The following is a 13,884-nucleotide window of genomic DNA, read 5'->3' as shown; positions in this document are numbered from 1 at the left end:
TTTTGGGGGGGGACTCCGTTGTCTCAACTTACTGTTAGAATAGTAGCATACACAAGGTGCAATTTCGAAATGTGGTTGTGCATCTGCAGTTTTTCTCTTGTTATGTTAGTCAATTAGCCCATGTCAGCAAAACATCTTTAGATTGCTAAATTTGTTTAGTGGCCAGATATCTAAACTTGCTATCATGGTTGAATTACTGTCCGTGGGGCCCCCATTGATTATTATTTTTATTTTTTTTGTCAGTCTCACCCAGATATCATATAAAAAACTGCAAACATTTCTTCTCTGCCCCATGGCAAAATGTGTAGAATTGCAGCAAACTTGCTTTAAAACTGCAACATTTTCTCTACACCGAATGCTAAAATGTGCACCCCCATCAAAGTTGCCCATCCCTGACTTAGATCTTGTATTTTCCAGTAGAGATACCACTAGATCGCGCATTCTTCTGTCTCTTTTACGTAGCAGTTGTAAAAGAAACACAGACCGAAGAAGTTTGCGCGCAATGAATTATGGTCATTGTAGTTAATTGCCACATTATCTGCACTCAACTATGTAGAATATTGGCCTGTTGGAAACTACAACTTCCTACTATATCGCACAGTTGGGGCTTGATATGATTAATCTCTACAGAAACTGTGTAATGTGCTTATTAAACTCACAGAAAAAAATACAAACCAACTTCAGTCAATTTGTTGTTTAAAAATAACCGAAATGTCGGTTAATCGCTCAGCACTAGTTACATTGCACTCCACTGAGCTCACACGATTATCTGCTCTATTCAACGTATTCTGTTCTACATAATGCATTTCTATCAGAATGTTTTGTTACGTGTGACACTTCCTCCTCAGACTCCCTGACCTCCATACAGTGATAGTGACAGACAGCCGGCAGCCGGGGATGTACCACCTAGAGGACGTGATGCAGGCAGGGAGCAGCCAGCACATGCAGCAGCTGGAGGAGCTGCAGAAGAAACTGTCCTTCGACGACCCCATCAATATTCAGTTCACATCGGTACTTTTAGTAAACTGTATATACTCTCACTCTCTATTCTTCCTATTTGATCCTGTGCTCACAGTTCGTCTTTACATGGTCATGGTGTTCAACAAATCTATACTGTGAATTCATGTTAAATCCTCTGTTGACAGTGATCTGAATCATAATACTCAACAGCCCCAGTTGACCTATTCAAGTGCATTTGCGAATATGCATTGCTTTGTGTCCACCATTTCTGACATACTTGTTTGTCTGATGTCAGGGTACGACGGGGATCCCCAAAGGTGCCACCCTCTCCCACCACAACATCGTCAACAATTCCTACTTCATTGGCATGCGACTTGGATATGACTGGAGGGTGAGTGCCCTGCCCACACAGACACATATGATTCAAGACAATGAGTTAGTTAGGCTGCGTTTAGACCGACAGCCCAATTCAGATTTTTTTTCTTCCACTAATTGGTCTTTTGACCAATCACATCAGATACTTTCACATCAGATCTTTTTCAGAGCTGATCTGATTGGTCAGAAGACCGATTTAGTGAATGAAAATATCAGAATTTGGCTGCCTGTCTAAACATAGCCATAGAGTCACTGGGGTAGTCTTTAATCCATGTCTCCTCAGTCTCAGGTACGCGTGTGCCTGTCTGTGCCCATGTACCACTGCTTCGGCTCGGTGGGTGGTGGCATTGTCATGGCCACGCATGGCATCACGTTGGTCTATCCCTCCACTGGATACGACGGACGTGCCAACCTGGCAGCTATGGAGAGTGAAAGGTATGGCAGAAATATCTAAGTTCTGGTGGAAAACATGCATTCAGTGTTATTGAGGACATTTCTGGGACAGTGAACTGTGGTGTAGGTTGTGTGCTTTGTGCCTCAATCAAGTGTGTCTACTTTTCCACCCCCTCCCTCCACCAGGTGTACCTTTGTCTATGGCACTCCTACTATGTACATCGACATGCTGGGCCAGCCTGACTTGGCCAAGTTTGACTTGTCGTCAGTGGAGGGAGGTGAGAGATCATGTTTTTAACTCAGCTCATTTGTTTCTGTTCTAATCATATTCTCGAAATCTGCTGGATTGAACATTAGTTGGGATGAAATCCTGCATACTCGGGGGTCCTATAGGACCGTTTTTGCTCAATCTTGATATTGGTTATGTCAAATGTACTGTATCTTAGATGATGTGTTTATTTATGCATTTTAGGCGTCATGGCTGGTTCCCCGTGTCCACCTGAAATAGTGAAGAAGGTCATTTCTACCATGGGCATTAAGGAGCTCGTAGTGAGTAATGTTTTCTTAATTAGGTTCATTGATCAATTAAAGTTAGCTAAATGATTACTGAATATGATTTATTGTCCAGAGAGTTCACTCACCTGGTTTCCCAGGCCTGAGTCAGTCCCTGGTTAGAGGTGGAAGCTCAAAACCAGCTGTGGGGTAACCCTTCAGGACCTTCACTGCTGGGTACAGTTCATATATTTTTCCGTTAGAGGGAGACATTTTCATACGAGAACGTCCTTCCAGATTCATTATTGCAGAGTTGTGGGCCGACCTCTACTCCTAGCGAGTTACAGGATGGGCATGCGTTTGTTTCAGACCAGCACTAACTCACATGCCTTTGCTAATAAGCTACACATCCAGACTTGGATTAGCTGAAGCAGGTGTGCTAGTGTTGGGGCTGGGACAAACCCCCAAACTCTGTAGCTCCCTGGGAGTAAGGTTGGCCGCTCCTATGACATTGTCTCTCTGTTAATATGTTAGCGCACAGTAGTTGAAAATGGAATCAGGACAGACAAGGTTACATATTTATTTCTTAGATGTCCCCCCAAAATATGATGTTCAATATACATAAAAAAAGATGTTAAGAGTTATGAAAGGGAAAGGGGGATACCTACATGCTCCCAGAGTTTGGGAAGTCTTCAATGCCTATAGATAATCCATTGATTTAGCAGTAAAAAGTATCTTGTTTTCAATGTAAATCAATTACTTTAAATGAAATGTCACACAGTGTAAGCATTGCCACAGCAGTTGGGGAGGGTGGAAAAGGCAAAATATTTTGTATATTAATTATTTAGTCAAAGACTCAGACATGACACCTCTGCTACCTATTCTCAAATCAATTTAGAACTGTACAACATGTCCTCCTGTGATAACAGACCTAAAGGCACTGCAAACACTTCCAAACTCCATTCATGTAAGGATTATTATTTTTTGTATCTCTGGGGAGATTGAATACATACAGTCTTTAAACGAAAGATACCGCTGGAGAACTGGACTCCTCTCTTTGTCTGTGTCATCGCTGACTATGTTCCTTTTCAACTTGCCGTTGCTCCATTATCTCATAAAGTCCTTAGCCGCCTGCGCTGTGTTGTGTCATTTACTTTTGGTCAGAGTTCTGAGAGGAGTCAGGTCAAGTCACAATACGTCAAGGTCCGTTTTACGGTCACAGTCCTTTCAGGATGTTTTCTCAGTCTGACATAATTTCTCACGGGAGAAGCGAGACATGACCAACTGAGTGAACCACATTAAATAAAGGGAGACCTGGCCTGGAACATTCCATTTGGAAGGTTGTTAGGGGGGGCTTGTGGGATGATGCAGGCCGTTGCTGTGGCAGCAGGTGATGGGGTCCTGAGAGGTGAGGGTGTAAAGCTGGCGTTAGGGAGAGCGAGAGGAGGAGAGTCAACATGGCTGCTCGTCTGAATGTTGGTTGTGGGATGCATGACAAATTCTTCAGCTGTTGAAAAGAAAGGGGGATGTATTTGTGTCATGTCTCACTCCATGTGTGTACATGTGACATTGATATTTGGCAGATAGTGAGATGGACGGTCTTTAAGTAGCAGTTAGCGTCGCTTTCTTTCTCTGCACACGTACCGAGCCTGTCACCTGGACAGGCCTTTCCCCTCAGGCAGCGTCTCCTGTGGAAAGACACAAACATCAACAGCCAAGTCAAACAGTCTGCCCTCCTATTGTTCAACGCCATGACCGGGACACGCTGTTCTGTTCTGGACAGGACCCCAAGGCCAAGATTGAAAATAACAGCCAGGGGACAAAGAGTTCTGAGGGAAAAGAAAAGAAGAATGTCAAGCTAGGCCGGTCCAAACCCATCCTCCAATGTCATGTTGTGCCAAGTCCCCAAACACATAAATACAGTCCTTCGTAAGAATTCAAACCGTGAGGAAAGCATTGAAGCCAGAAGGGGACCAACAAAAATGTGAAATATGTATCACAATCAAAACCCTTTGTCAAGCTGTTCTTGGGTAAATGCATATGACTGCAACATCTCAAGTCTGATACTGAGAAACTCTTAAGCTTGCTCAACTCAGCTCATAAGTTCACTTGACTGAGGTTCAACTTGCCTATTTACGGACTAGTTTTGTATTTCGTCGAGTCATCGTCAGTCAGGTTACCTGTGTTTTAATGGCGTGTGCCCTTCTTGGCTCTCTTTGTCTTAACTGTGCAGTCGCTGAAGGCGGAGCTGTCCCTAATCTGCTTTCCTCTCTGTGAGGACGGAGAGGCACAGAGCGCATCAGGGCGCTGGCGGGTAGAATCCATCCACCTAGTGGAGGGAAACAGAGAGAATCAGACATACAGGGTCTTGAAAGTTCTCTCTAACGGTTTGGATAATATGTGTGTTCATCAAGATTTTAGAATGTTGAAATGTATTCATGGATTCCGTTTAGTGTGCATATCAAATAGACAACTGTCTGTGTGTGGTTTTCTACCTCAATATTGTGTCAGTTCAAGGTAAGATTTCCTACTGTACTGTATGTGCGTGTAAAGGTGAGGTCATTACTTACTTGCGCAGAGGGGCTAGCGTGCAGGTGCAGCTCCAGGGGTTGTTGGCGAGCGTGAGGTTGGTGATGGTGGTGAACTCCAGGCTCTTGGGCAGGGACTTGAGCTTGTTGTTATCCAAGTGCAGAGACTTGATGGCCTTCATGCCGTTGAACGCACCGTCAGAAAACTACAGGCGGACAGATATAAGACACAGTATAGGAGGCTTTTCAGTTTCATCAGAAGAGCTAGACTTTGACAGGAGATATTTAAACCATAATGTCATGACCAAGAATATTCTCGTCCTTCAAATCCAAAAGTAATTCATTGCAAGTATAAAAGCTTCATGTGACTGATTGAAATCCCTGAATTCAACTATTGAAACCCTGAACTCCACAATAAGGTAGATCTCTCCTTTCTCACATGGCAGTGAAGGCATGCCTGGTGACGTAAATGGGTCAAGAATTTGCAGTTAGACCTCATCCTTAATATCTGTCAGAGGGCAGACAGCGATGTTTGGTAGAGGAGATTGTTTTCTCCAGCAATGTCACTCTTGTCTGACATGAAAGCCTCCACTCATAACTGGTTCCTGCACCGTTGCTTATGTAAACTGTACTGTCTCACCTCTCCCTTCTCCCAAACTTCATACGCATTTGTGAGGCCGCTAAAAACTTCACAGAGGTGCAAGATGAGCTGATGTTCACCGTGTTATGTTTCCCACTGAACACACCACGTCGTTTCAACGTGAATAATTGGGTAATATTTGGTTGAGACGTTGATCAATGAGATTACAACCTATATTCACCCACTCAAAAAAGTTAGTTGAATTTCCAATGTTTTATCACTGTACTTTCAGTCATCTAAGAGCACAACCAAATTCCAATGGAAAAACGGTCAGATTTTTGGTTTAGTTGTCACCCAAATGTGTATCGCTACGCTTTCAATCGTTTAAAAGCACCAAATGGGAATACAATGTCAAGATTTATTTGTTGTGTAAATAAACAAAATATCTATCACTGTGCTTCATTTAATAGCAGAACCAAATGACCTGGATTGCAAATGAGATTACATAAAAAGTACGTGGTGCAAGTGATCAATGATGTTCAAGATTCTGCACTGATTATTACAGTAATTGTGAAGATCTCCACAGACCTGCAATGACCTATGCATGCTATCTTGAATGTGCATGCTTTATATGATTACATAAGAAATGTATAGTTACAGTAACCCTAATATGGCCATGGATGTATTACTCATTTTAAGGTTGAATGTTACATTAGTTTGTAAGATAGCCTTAACTTTAGGCTATTTACTGTATTACAAAAGTAATATTGAATTGTGTTTGGTTGACGACGCAACCAAATATCAACATTTAAGAGGAGATATAGGCATATTTACTTCTTGGATGGGCTTAATCCTATTCCTCAACTTGTACTTTTGGTTGAGTTGGAGACGTGAATCCAACATATCATTTGTTAACTTGTCGACAAAAATACCTGTCCTTTTCAATCAACCAGAGCTTGAAACCCTAGGCTTATTGTATTGTTTATTTTTAGTTGAATTCTGGGTTGAATTGAAACAATAGTTGTTGATGACTTTGTAAATGCTATATAGGCCTAAATAGCATCATTGATGATATGAGTGAAAGTATGGTCACATTTCAACTGCTCTGTTAAACCTACCCTTTGAAATGACTTTGATAGCATGAGTGAGACACTCATTCTCATCATAACACACTGGTAATAGTCAGTGACAAATATCATAGCTAAGCAGGGCTTGGTTAAAACCGTGGATGGGAGACCAACAGGTAGCAGTAGATAGATCAATTCTCCAGTAGGAGGTGCTGCCCAGACAGTTTTTTTCAGATAGGGGATATAATGTTGAAGATCTGACGTTGTTTTCAAGGTACAAATTCCCCAAAATGAATACAAGGTTTGTCTATGTTGAAATTTGGTTAACATGATGACATAATCCTGTGGTTGAAATTTGACTCTCAAAACAACCGTTGATGACTTTTTCTAAATCCAATGTATTTTCCACGTAGATTCCACGTCACAAAATGTTGACAAATGACTTTGAAAGAACGTTGACTCAACCCGTTTGTCCAGTGGGTTGGCTCTTAGCCTCTTAACAGGAAGAGAGAGGGAGGGAAGGAGGTCCGGGGGCAGCCGTGAGAGGAGGGTGGGCTTTTGCAACATGTTATGTAAGTCTATAAGAGATGAGGCTGTTGATTGAGGAGTCTTTTGGAAATTTCCACTGCGGAAGGGCACAAGTGCCAAGGTGGAGGCTTCTGGTAATTTGCAGCAATGGAAGATGGATGACTTCCAGCGTGGCCAGGTTGTTTTTGCTCTCTTTTTTTTAGTCTCTCTCTCTGAGCCACTTCTCTGCCAAGAAGGCTTGCAAAGGGCCCAATTGTCCATTCACCTAAGGAGCGATGGGCAAGCTAAAAATACCCGTCCTTCATGGGCTACGGAACACCCTGCCTCTATTTACCCGTCTCCTAACCCTTACTGACCTGTTGGCAGGACCCTCCTGCCGAGGGGAAAAAACGCACAGAAAATGTTAGAATTTGGCTGGTACAGTACAAGCTTGGATACGGGCTAGCAAACAAAAACACCCTAAAAATACCCACTTTTGACTGGAAAATTGCTTTTTACTCTCCCCCACCATGTGCCTCCCCCGCCACTCCAAAACCTTGCCATCTCACACTGCTTTCCCCTCACTTTCACTGGTACAGTCTGCCTGAGAGATGCTTGTTATTTTACCATTTCCCCTGTGGGATCTCTCCATACTGTATTATGGATTGATAAACTCAAATACTGGATTAACTTTGAGTTTGGAATGAATGGGGAGCAGCAAGCTAACCCCTCAATCAGTACATGTGATAAGTGTCTCAAGGCCAGCATTTCCCATCTCTCCACTCAGGCCTTGACTGGGGTTCATTCAACCTTGTTACCTCTTACATTGTTACGCTATGCCTTACGAGGTGTAGGATCAACGTTTATCTCTAGATAGGAAACCATTTCCTGTGCTCTCTGGACTGTCTGCTGTTGTTCCGTGAACTATATAGCCTTGGAGTGTCTGTATGACAGTTCAAACTCCTTCCCCACCAAAGGATGGAAGCTAACCAGATCTTAAAAGCCTTGTCGGACTGCACCATTTAAGTGTAATGAGGCGGTCACCCACCTCACACACCAACCTGAACCTCAGGAATGATCAAGCACTGCGTCAACGCCGCCCACTCACTGCATGGTCAAGGTTATCTTGGGCTATGCTTCAGGAACCCTTGTATGATGGTGTGTCTGTGTTTACAGTACTGTACGTGCTGAAGCTGAAGAGTGTGGTTCATACCAGCAGTTTTTTTATGATGCTTACTAGGTGATGTCACTTGGCCACCTGACATTGTTTGGAATCTCCCAACTAGGACGGCATGTATGTGTCGCCCATATAGCTCCTTAATGTAAACAGCAGGGACCTGATCCCTCCCCCAACTCCACTTCTTGTCCTCACCAAGCTAAATTGGACATGAATCCAATCTTCTGCGCCAACAGTCCACCAACCAACTACAGTATATATGGGAATGGAGCAACATACGACTAGAACACCACTCCTCTCTCCCACTGTGCAATCCTCCTGACCTACCCACTTTCAGGGGAAGAGATCTCTTTGTACCGAGACAGAGATCCCGCTGGTCTCAGCACATGTGCATCCTGACCCAAAGCATGTGTGACCTATTTTCTTCTCATATGGGTGGATAAGTCATCATAAGGATCTTATTAGGTTACAGTTAGAGCGAAGCGGAGAAAGTACCCAATGTCTATACATCACGCACACACAGTACCAGTCAAAAGTTGACACACCTACTCATTCAGGGGTTTTTCTATATTTTTTCTACATTGTAGAATAATAGTGAAGACATCAAAACTATGAAATAACACATATGGAATCATGTAGTAACCAAAAAAGTGTTAAACAAATCAAAATATATTTTATATTACAGATTCTTGATGACAGCTTTGCACACTCTTGGCATTCTCTCAACCAGCTTCATGAGGTAGTCACCTGGAATGCATTTCAATTAACAGGTGTGCCTTGTTAAAAGTACATTTGTGGAATTTCTTTCCTTCTTAATGCGTTTGAGACAATCAGTTGTGTTGTGACAAGGTAGGGGTGGTAAAAGACCAAGTCCATATTATGGCAAGAACAGCTCAAATAAGCAAAGAGAAACAACAATCCATCATTTCTTTAAGGTCAGTCAATTCGGAAAATTTCAAGAACTTTGAAAGTTCCTTCAAGTGCAGTCGCAAAAACCATCAAGCGCTATGATGAAACTGGCTCTTATGAGGACTGCCATAGGAAAGGAAGACCCAGAGTTACCTCTGCCACAGAGGATAAGTTCATTAGAGTTACCAGCCTCAGAAATTGCAGCCCAAATAATGCTTCACAGAGTTCCAGTAACAGACACATCTCAACATCAACTGTTCAGAGGAGACTGCGTGAATTGCTGCAAAGAAACCACTACTAAAGGACACCAATAATAAGAAGAGACTTGCTTGGGCCAAGAAACACGAGCAATGGACATTAGACAGGTGGAAATTTGTCCTTTGGTCTAATGAGTCCAAATTTGAGATTTTTGGTTCCAACCGCCGTGTATTTGTAAGACGCATAGTAGGCGAACGGATGATCTCTGCATGTCGGTTCCCACCGTGAAGCATGGAGGAGGAGGTGTGGGGGTGCTTTGCAGGTGACATTGTCTGATTTATTTAGAATTCAAGGCTCACTTAACCAGCATGGCTCCCACAGCATTCTGCAGCGATCCCATCTGGTTTAGGGTTAGTGGGACTATCATTTGTTTTTCAACAGGACAATGACCCAACACACCTCCAGGCTGTGTAAGAGCTATTTGACCAAGAAGGAGAGTGATGCAGTGGTGCATCAGATGACCTGGCCTCCGCAATCAGCCGACCTCAACCCAATTGGGATGAGTTGGACCGCAGAGTGAAGTAAAAGCAGCCAACAAGTGCTCAGCACATGTGGGAACTCCTTCAAGACTGTTGGAAAAGCATTCCTCATGAAGCTGGTTGAGAGAATGCCAAGAGTGTGCAAAGCTGTCAAAGGCGAAGGGTGAATTTGAACTGTCAGTCATCATATGATCAATGGTAGCAATCTACTAAACCACCTCACATTTATTATCTGCCCTCCTCAGGCTACGGTACGCAACCACAGAACTGGGAAAAGAGAAACATCTTTTGGCTACTGGAAAAGAGGGAGTTGGCCGGTGGCAAGCCAGACTGTACATATAAATAGCAGATGAAATATGGCAAGCCAGAACCAAAACAAACAAACAAACAACAAGCCTCCCTAATCCACAGGGTTGCTAGAGTAGACAAGAATACAACATATTTATACTAACTGAAGCTTTCTCTGTCTACTGAATGGCTAACTGCCTCAAATAATTGAGATTCAGGTTGCATGAAATGGAACTGTTGTAAATGTTCAATATTCTAAGGCTTGAAATGAATTTTTGTCATAGTAGACTTATTTACCACATCTATGCTATGTTATTGCATTGCCGTTCTCTTAAACTTTCAATCACCTCTTAATTCTTCCCAACTCAATAAGCACTTTGCACCCACAAAAAGGACCCACACCCATCCCACAAACAATCTGAGAGACTAACCTTCTCCAGCCCCATGCCGTCCAGGTGCAGCTTCTCCATGTAGCGTCCGAAGCTCTGGAAGGCGTTGTCAGGGATGCTTCTCAGGGGGTTCTTGGCCAGGCTCAGTTCCTCCACCACTCTCAGCTTGCTCATGGCCAGACCGGGGTAGGTGGACAGCCTGTTCCTGTCAAGGTGCAGGATGGCCAGGTTCTCCACGTCGTCCAGAGAGCCCGGCTGCAGCGAGCTCATCTCATTGCCACTCATGTGCAGCCAGCGCAGGTCCTTGGCTCCGGCGAAGGTACCTGGCTTGATGTCGCGCAGCTTGTTATCGTTGAGCTGCAGGATGAACAGATTGATCATGGGCGAGAAGATGCCCTTGGGTAGGTCGCTGATGCGGTTGCCGTCCAGGTAGAGGTAGGTGAGCTCGGCGAGGTCCTCGAAGGCACCTGGCTTGATGCTGGTGATCTCGTTGTTGGACAGGTAGAGGTAGATGAGCTTCTTGAGCCCCTTGAAGGCCTGGCCGCCGATCTCGCGGAGCTGGCAGTGCTGCATGTGCAACGAGATGAGACCCTTGCTGCTGGCGAAGGAGCCGGTGGGCAGGCTGCCCAGGTTGTTCCTCTGCAGGTTGAGCAGACGGGTGGCCTCGGACACCTGTGGAATATTCTTTAGCCCCACGTTGTCACAGATGACATGCTGCAGGTCCCCGTGGCAGTGACACAGGGCCGGGCACTGGCTGGGTGCGCCCCATACCACCGGGGCGAGGACCAGCAGGTAGGTCCACACCGAGAGAAAGCTCACACACCGCATGCTGACGCTGCTACTCTAGACTTGTGTCTGTCAGTCTGTTCACCTTATCTGTCTTCGGTCTCTTCCTGAGAGCTTCTTCTCACTGCTTGACAGGCACTCTAAGCTAGAAAAAGTCCTCCAGAAAGTCTCAGGGCGAGAGAAAGAGAGAGGATTCAGAGAGGGAAGGCAAGAGGTGAGCTGGTGTGAGAGTGAATGTGTGACTGAGAGAAAAGGGGGGCAGTGCAAAAAATATTCACTTGGGGCTTTGAGAGGAGGACGGCACGGCGGTGAACAGAACACAGCACTATTTATAACATTTATTTGAGGAAGGGCTCACCAGGCTGTTACGTGGAGACGGCTGCAAGAGGAAGTCAAGTGTCTCAGAGTTTAACTCCGCGCACACAGTTCGGGATCTTCCACTGACCATAGGGAGCTCAACTAAATTCCACTAACTTCTGGTTAAAATGTCTAAAAAGCTTCCAGATCTTCTGCATGAGACATTTAATCAAACAGTTTGTGTGTGCATACGTTACAATTGCTTGTTATGTTTAGCAGGCAAAGGATCTCTAGGTCATTTTAGTTATGTAAGCAGAAAAATTGTGTAAACATTGCACTCTCAAGAAGGGCAAAATGTGCTTCCAAATCAAATGCAGTGTCTTGGTGGATCAAGCACACTTTTGACTGCCAATATAGCAATGGTCTGTATACCTGTACAGGTTACCTGGATTTTTGTTGGGTAGATAAGAGGCCCTCCACAGGCCGGGGCCATTGTCAGTCATTTCTACAATAGTTGCCTGAGTGTAGTCGGGCGGTAGGTAAGAGATTATGGTTCCAGTGTTTAGGGTTCCAGACATCTCTATTGTTTTTCAGTCTGCAGTCAGAGGGAAAGGAGCTCCTTTGTGGCTGTTTTATAACTCATAATTGTCACCAGATGTTTGGCGAGTGGCGGGACTCCTTTTCAAGTCCAAAAAATGTGAAATGGTCCCTCTTCACCTCACTAAAAGAGGGTTTCAAATGGCCAGTTTCATTCCTGCGTGCATATTTTCTACTATTTTGAAAAGGAGTAAGGTGTTACAATGGTCTTTGTGGTCACTCTCACTTTCCAAATAGAGGCGAGGTTGGATGTGGCTGAGTTGAGTTTCAGCAGATAGTGTATGTTAAGAAATCACAATATTTTTCATTAGCTTTCACCCAGGGGTGTGTGTGGCTCTGAGTGGGCCTTAACCAACCAGATGTGAGACCTTGGTCTCGAGCGCTGATCCATTGGCCACTTGAAATTGATCAGGAGCGTGAGGGAAAGAGACAGGAAGGGATGGAGGGAGAGAGAAGTTGTCCACTTCAGCCCTTGGGCTTGCTGGCTCAGCTCCTATGACGCGTTGGCCTCAGAAGGGTGTGTTTATGAGTCCGATGAACACTCTCATGATAAGTGGAATCTCGAGTTTACTTAACAAATCTAGCATTTTATCGGGAACGTCTTTCTCCTGGCTGCCCAGATGAACATTCTCACCCTCCCCATCCCCAAACGGCTCCTTCAATGCCTTTCTGTTCACCAGTCATGACCCTACTCTGCCACTCTATCACTACTGGCCTTCGCCCTCAGAAGGATGTGCTTGTGGCAGCAGATGAATAATCGTCTAGCGAGCGCTTCAGAGGCCGAAACCACTGCTGACTCCATTGGTCCTGCTATTCAAAGTCTTAGCCTTCATTTCACTCAACTTACAACTTACTTCTGCCACTGACCCAGTTGAAATTTGTCAATTTAAAAACAGTAATCAAGAAAAGGTTATTAAGAGGACTCACTGGTCAGTGAAAGGCCACAGCAGGACAGATGTATGGGCGAGGTCTACAGAGGGGCAAGGGGGCAGGCACCATCCTACTGCACAGGTGTGCCAGTTGTCAGGGGGGCACCACATACCTCACTGAGCTCCCATGCCCTGGCTTGCCTGCTGACTCACCCCCTGCCCCTCGCTGGCTCAGCTAGTCCTAGCCTTGGAACTTGAAGTCACGCTGACGTCCAGTACTGACAGGAAACTGTCCACCAGACAGTGGGCCCAGTGCATCAAAGCTGGGACAGAGAGACTGAAAAACAGCTTCTATCTCAAGGCCATCAGACTGTTAAACAGCCATCACTAACATTGAGTGGCTGCTGCCAACATACTGACTCAAATCTCTAGCCACTTTAATAATAAAAAATTGGAAGTAATAAATGTATCACTAGCCACTTTAAACAATGCCACTTTATATAATGTTTACATACCCTACATTACTCATCTCATATGTATATACTGTATTCTATACCATCTACTGCATCTTGCCTATGCCGTTCGGCCATCGCTCATCCATATATTTTTATGTACATATTCTTATTCATTCCTTTACACTTGTGTGTGTATAAGGTAGTTGTTGTGAAATTGTTAGATTGCTTGTTAGATATTACTGCATGGTCGGAACTAGAAGCACAAGCATTTCGCTACACTCGCATTAACATCTGCAAACCATGTGTATGTGACAAATAAAATATGATTTGGTAAACAGACGGACAGACTTTTCCATACCCCCTCAGTCACCTTCTCCGACTACCTCTGCAAATGACACAGGGTTGTAGAACGTCAAGAATAGTGCCGTGGTGATACTGTATGTTTAATTGAACTCAATGTGTGGTTTCACTTTGGATT

The 13,884-nt window shown here is 44.4% G+C and overlaps 2 protein-coding genes across 4 annotated transcripts in view; one reads left to right on the top strand and one right to left on the bottom strand.

The window, feature by feature from the left end:
- acsf2 (acyl-CoA synthetase family member 2) overlaps positions 1–13,884 on the top strand; it is a 34,816-nt gene that overhangs the window by 18,311 nt on the left and 2,621 nt on the right. The window contains exons 6-10 of the mRNA XM_071392033.1: positions 849–1,011; positions 1,256–1,351; positions 1,619–1,770; positions 1,915–2,006; positions 2,201–2,277. Of these exons, the coding sequence (XP_071248134.1) occupies positions 849–1,011; positions 1,256–1,351; positions 1,619–1,770; positions 1,915–2,006; positions 2,201–2,277 (580 nt within the window). The remainder of the gene's footprint in view (positions 1–848; positions 1,012–1,255; positions 1,352–1,618; positions 1,771–1,914; positions 2,007–2,200; positions 2,278–13,884) is intronic.
- On the bottom strand, positions 2,785–11,492 carry LOC139570278 (chondroadherin-like). Of its 3 annotated transcripts, XR_011674040.1 has the most exons (5): positions 10,445–11,492; positions 4,791–4,954; positions 4,401–4,549; positions 3,865–3,908; positions 2,785–3,727 (listed from the first exon to the last, which is right to left on the bottom strand). XR_011674040.1 is itself a non-coding variant. In XM_071392034.1 (4 exons), exons 1-3 carry the CDS (start codon positions 11,228–11,230, stop codon positions 4,408–4,410), a joined length of 1,092 nt encoding a protein of 363 aa, XP_071248135.1. In that variant the 5' UTR covers positions 11,231–11,492; the 3' UTR covers positions 2,785–3,908; positions 4,401–4,407. The 3 variants fall into 3 exon arrangements, 2 of the variants coding, with proteins under 2 accessions (XP_071248135.1, XP_071248136.1); XM_071392034.1 differs by having other exon boundaries at positions 2,785–3,908; XM_071392035.1 differs by lacking the exons at positions 2,785–3,727; positions 3,865–3,908 and adding an exon at positions 3,933–4,049.

Source organism: Salvelinus alpinus, chromosome 3, assembly GCF_045679555.1.
Source record: "Salvelinus alpinus chromosome 3, SLU_Salpinus.1, whole genome shotgun sequence".
In the NCBI taxonomy this organism is placed as follows: Eukaryota; Metazoa; Chordata; class Actinopteri; order Salmoniformes; family Salmonidae; genus Salvelinus; species Salvelinus alpinus.
Note: the sequence above shows the minus strand (reverse complement) of the source record. Positions and strands in the feature narration are given on the sequence as shown.